Genomic DNA, 5,402 nt, shown 5'->3' with positions numbered 1-5,402 from the left:
TTCTAACTTTTTATTGAAATTAAAAGTGTTATTAAAACTGTAGTAATATTTATAATCACACTTACATGATTTATCCAAAATAATGTTTAGTTCAAACGACAGGCCAAATTATCATAATATTTAAATTAAAAATATTTCCTCTAAATTATGTTAGTGAAAGGGACTATGTCTCATTAAAAATGTTCAAGAACTCTTATTTTCATTACAAAACTTACGTACAACGGTATTCTGAATTCTTGGTAACTAAATCATTACCAAAAAATTATCATTTTAAAATCTTTCATCAGCACGTTAATTGCTATCCTCACAAAATCCGCTTCACATTTTTCGCAAGTTCATTATTATCAGCGACCTGAATTGTGTTGTAATTTGTTGTTTTTTTTAAATATTTCAACACACAAAAAATCACAAAATTAGTACAATAAGCTAATTTAAAATTCCATTCTCAAAACTTTAATTAAGCACACCTCAACCGCAAAACGGCTGGCGTGCTATATTGTGAGAAATAAAAATCACGATTCATGTAGATTTCATTTATTTTTGTTTTTAGGAATTTTGTTAAGCTGGCAATTTTAAGACAATTTTAGATAAAGGTTTGCTGGCGATTTATACGTATTATGTATTTGTATATATCATTACAAAAAATAGGATTACATTTGTAATAGTTAAACAAGCACTTACCGATAATTTTGTACTGTTTCTCTGTTAGATGATTCGAAATCATTCCACAAACATGTGCACCTAACGAGTGTCCCACGCACGTGATCTTCTTAGCTAAGGCTCCAGCTTGCGTTAAATAGGAATAAAGTTGAGCTGTGCATTGTGCTGCTAACCTTAAAAGAAAATAATTATTACGTTAATTAATGACATACGTACGACACCCTGGTGAAAATGGTTAGTGACAACTTAGCTCGCGGCACAATTTCAAAAAATAACCTCGATTTTTTTGTCAAGTCAAAGGTGATAATTTCTAAATAAACTAGATTAAAGACTCAATGCTGAATTAAAATAAGCATTTAATCGGAAATATATAATTCACTCACTTCGTATTAGAGAGCGCAGACAAGTAACAAGGAAATCTTGTGAGAGCAGACCAGTCCACCATAAACACGTTGTAATCTTTGCGAGATAAATATGCTGTAACAAAAATTGGATTGAAATGACTGATACAACATCCATTTTTCTGAACCACCTATTTAAATTTGACGGGAGGTCCAAAAATAACCGTGTAATATTAAATAGGTTCTTGAATATTGATCCACCGTCGCTTATCGACTCAATGTTTTATGTCTAGTGCAATAAAAAAATTCACACATAATACACCACACCATCTCGTCACAGTTACAAGTATATTAAAACGTTATTTTTTGGACTACTAATTATTTTCTGTTTTCATCACTAGCCCGTCTGTGAAAATAATCAAGCTATCTTGTTCAGAAATTTATAATTTAGTGTGGGTTTCAACGCTGTTTTTACCCAAATAAATGAGTTGTAAGTTACATCTGTAAACGGTACATAAACGAGCAGACCTTACCTTAGACAGTATTGATAAAAAAAAAATTACCTAGTATATTATTATCGGGAATAAAAGGAATGAAAAACAATCAAAATGCATTATATTAAGATTCAATATATCTAATATATAATATCAATTGATACTTTTTTTTCAAAATTACCAATTTTGGTGTCGGCGCATTCCATGCCGACCGCCCTAAAAGAGAGGACATATCGTTCGAAGTCGCATGCCACATTCACAGATACACAGCTATTTTCTACGTAAATAAATATAGCGCGGCTAAGACGTACGTTTTAATCTGAAGTATTTATTGTAACTTATATAAACTTTCAGCTGTATACTTTTTTTTGTCTGAAAAAAAAATCAAAAAAGAAGGTTCTCAATTTAGATCTGAACCAGTTACCACGCATTTATATTTTTTTTAACCAACCGCCTATCTTAAATTAAAGAAATATCCTTGGTGTCTTTTATTTAGTGTATATATTTATGAACTCGTAATTTAGTTGCCAGTTATAATTATAATTAGACCACTAGACGTGTCCTTACAGGCTAGAGTAATATTTTTTTTTGTAGCTTCTGTCAAACTAGGTTTGAATAAAGTATATTTTAATATTTGCGGGACCTACCATCTCGAAGGAACGTCATGGGTGTTTTCGAATGTGTTCCATTGAAGCCGTGGATGATGAGTACATTTTTTCTTGAAAGCTTCCATCCATAGGAAGGCAACTTGTTTTTTCGTCGGACATCAATCCATTGCATGTATGGTCGTTCCCTGCCCATGGAACACTGATATACGTAATTTGATTATAATAACAATGGTATTATTAAATAATTTTAATAGTCGGTGTGGAAAAAGGTTTAACTGCTCAAAATCAACGTTATAATATTTAGGCTACGTCTATATATCGTTGGATGCAAAATGATTCGCAGTCATTCGATATGATATAGTGATAATAAAACACATAAATCGTTTTTTTAATACTTACGGCGTGAATAAATAAAAATTGATTTCACTGTCGGGGCACGTCCATTCTCGTTTCATAACGCACGTCCAATATCGAAAGTCCAGCATTGGCATTAAATTGCTATCAGTTTCGGGGACTAGTGTGGAAAGAAAATTATGTACATTTAAAAAAAACAAGAATTGACATTTCATAAACATATATTGTTGTAATTTTTTTTTTATTATCTTTGTCAAATCATTTAAATAGATGAATGTATTATTTATCTGTTTTATAGATAATGTTAAATATTGAATGTTATTATTTTTTGTTATTTTAATTTATTTATTTACTATAATTTATTAATTTTGATTATTGTATAAACACTTGACTGTATTAATAGGTATGATTGGTATGAGCAAGCTGTATACACATGCTTAGGATTGTAATCTAGCCCAAAATTGTATAAATCCGTAATATTTATAAATTGTGTATTCTGTTTGTGTACCTACGAATAAATAAATAGCATGATAAAGTGTGTGAATTTATACATCACAATAATATTTATACAAGCAATGATTGACTCAATAAAATTTTAAATTTACTGACTAACATACAACGCACTGCCTAAACCGGTGCCATGAAATTTTTGACGGGAATTCCTTATGGGACACATATTCCTCAGATTATTAATAATAAACAAAAAGCAGATGTAATGCGTGGAATATTAGTCAAGCAACAAAGGCGAATACAAAATTACACACAGCTAGTAAATACAGGAATTACATGTTAAATTCCAACATCGTGTACCTTAAAAACTACGTAACTAAGCTTGATAACTGTTGCTTATTCTAAATACTCAGATTTACAAATATAAAATAATAATTTAGGTATATCACGAATGTTACGCTCTGTTAATCTAATTGTTATCGCTGAGTAAAGTGCTCCCATAATGAGTTTGCTATTTAAAAAAATTAAGTCCAATAAGATTTATGATTTTATTTTTTAATAGTTATGGTTAGTTTTATAATCTGAGATTTGAGGTGAATTTTTTTCTTTTTCTGGCATGTGTCATTCGGTGTTTTTTTTCCACAACTGATATAGTTAATATATAGTTTAAATACGTATACCTACTTTTTTAAATTTGAATTTATAAAATAAATATTTAGGTACATTTTACTTCAATGAATACCAACGAAGAATAATAATAATAAAGGAAAGTGTTTTATATAGGAATATATAAGTATTAGAACAAGAAGCCGGTGCATAGTTGACTTTCACCATCATTCTCACGGTGTTTTGTCGCCTCTGTATCATCTATTCATTTAGCCAACTGCGAAAACTAGGTACATTTTCTTTTATGAGAATATAACTTTTCTTTTGTGAAATTATTGTTTCCAATTCCAACTATTGAGTGGGTACTTATTACGCATATGACTAACCGATTATTTTCTTTTATTTAAAAACTCTATTAATATACAATAAATTTAATATTTTAAAAACGGTCCTACTCATGTTAATGTTTTAGTCCAATGATTAGCTTATTTTATTAAAAATTGCGAGCATTATACTATTAGGTGGGTGGACCATGGAAGGCCACGCTCCTTTGAAGGTTTGGTTCTTGGCTGATATATATTTATTTATAATATTGATTATGTGAATAATTTATATATAATTTAACATATTCCACTTAACTTTTTATATCGACTCTAATGGCACTTCCAAAGTTCCAACAATTCGCTGACATTAAAAACCCATTTTATCATGCATTCATAATAAATACCATAGATTAATCAAGATCTCGACCAATATTAACAAGTAAATTCAATATCAAAGTTTCCTCACCCATGACTGAAATAGATATTGAAATATGTTGTTACAGATTGCCATATTTTATAGTTGTAAAATAATTTTAAAAATTCAAATTAAAGATTCGTTAAGGATTCGCGATTATGGATTTTCGTATTCCTTTTTTTGTGTATTTTTAGGTATGTTTTAAAAAGTAGTGATTCTTTACGCTTTTGGCAATTTTCATGAGCTTTTTTCTCGCATATCTTGAGAATAAATTGTTAATAGTAAGGGCGAAATAATTCCACGCAATAAAGAAGGAACAGCTGGTGACAAATATGATTTAATAATAAAAAGGATTTCAAGTGTGAAGTATATTATATCGAGAGAGGAATTATTATTTTTAAATTCATGACGAACAAGCAACACAGAGCATAATTTGTTATATCATTTTTATTTGCTCTGCTGGGTAGGTTTTGTAGCCTGTAGGAAAATATCAACACTAGAACAAATTAAAATATAAATACTCTATTCAAGTAGGGTCTTGCTACAGGATGCTTACAGGATTTTATTGAATTTAAAGTTACAAATAACAAAAAATAAAAACCGAACAAAAGTCAAAACCGAATGCATAATGCCTACCAATATCTAATTAGACGAATCCATGATAGTTAACTTACTTTACTTTTATTGTAAGGTACTGTATAAAAGACTTATTTATAGATTAATATATCTAATACATAAAAAAACTAACTAACGAAATAATGCTAGAACGTAAATAGTTATTAGTAAAATTGATTAAATTACTAATTTAATCATTAGATATTGAAAACGAAAAAAATATTCAAAAGAAAATAAATCAACTTACCGGAATCTACAAAAACGAATGTAAAAATTATTAGCTTAACAACAGTTACAAACTTAAATGCCATTGTTAACGCACAAATTTTCATTATTCATACAACACAAATTTTCATTATTCATACAACACAAATTTTCATTATATTACACTATTTCATACAAGTTTTTAATTAAGACTAATTTTAAATGCTATAAATGTTTCATGTTTAATTTTTGACGGAAACAATTTGTAACAATTAGATTCATTTTCTTCCGATGGTGTTAAATGCCGTAAACGTCTACGCGGTGTACGACTG

At 29.0% G+C, this 5,402-nt stretch overlaps 1 protein-coding gene across 2 annotated transcripts in view; it reads right to left on the bottom strand.

Moving 5' to 3' along the window:
• The window catches only part of LOC113391587 (phospholipase A1), a 44,064-nt gene extending 38,662 nt beyond the window's left edge, over positions 1-5,402 (bottom strand). The window contains exons 1-5 of one of the 2 annotated variants that reach the window (XM_026627611.2): positions 5,114-5,402; positions 2,503-2,617; positions 2,143-2,302; positions 1,044-1,137; positions 682-833 (exon numbers count right to left, since the gene is read on the bottom strand). In XM_026627611.2, the coding sequence (XP_026483396.2) occupies positions 682-833; positions 1,044-1,137; positions 2,143-2,296 (400 nt within the window). In that variant the 5' untranslated portion in view covers positions 2,297-2,302; positions 2,503-2,617; positions 5,114-5,402. The remainder of the gene's footprint in view (positions 1-681; positions 834-1,043; positions 1,138-2,142; positions 2,303-2,502; positions 2,618-5,113) is intronic. The other variant, XM_026627603.2, reaches the window with a different exon arrangement.

Source organism: Vanessa tameamea, chromosome 10 (genome assembly GCF_037043105.1).
Source record: "Vanessa tameamea isolate UH-Manoa-2023 chromosome 10, ilVanTame1 primary haplotype, whole genome shotgun sequence".
Lineage (NCBI taxonomy): Eukaryota > Metazoa > Arthropoda > Insecta > Lepidoptera > Nymphalidae > Vanessa > Vanessa tameamea.
The sequence above is the reverse complement of the archived record's forward strand: the minus strand, read 5'-3'. Positions and strand labels throughout refer to the sequence as shown.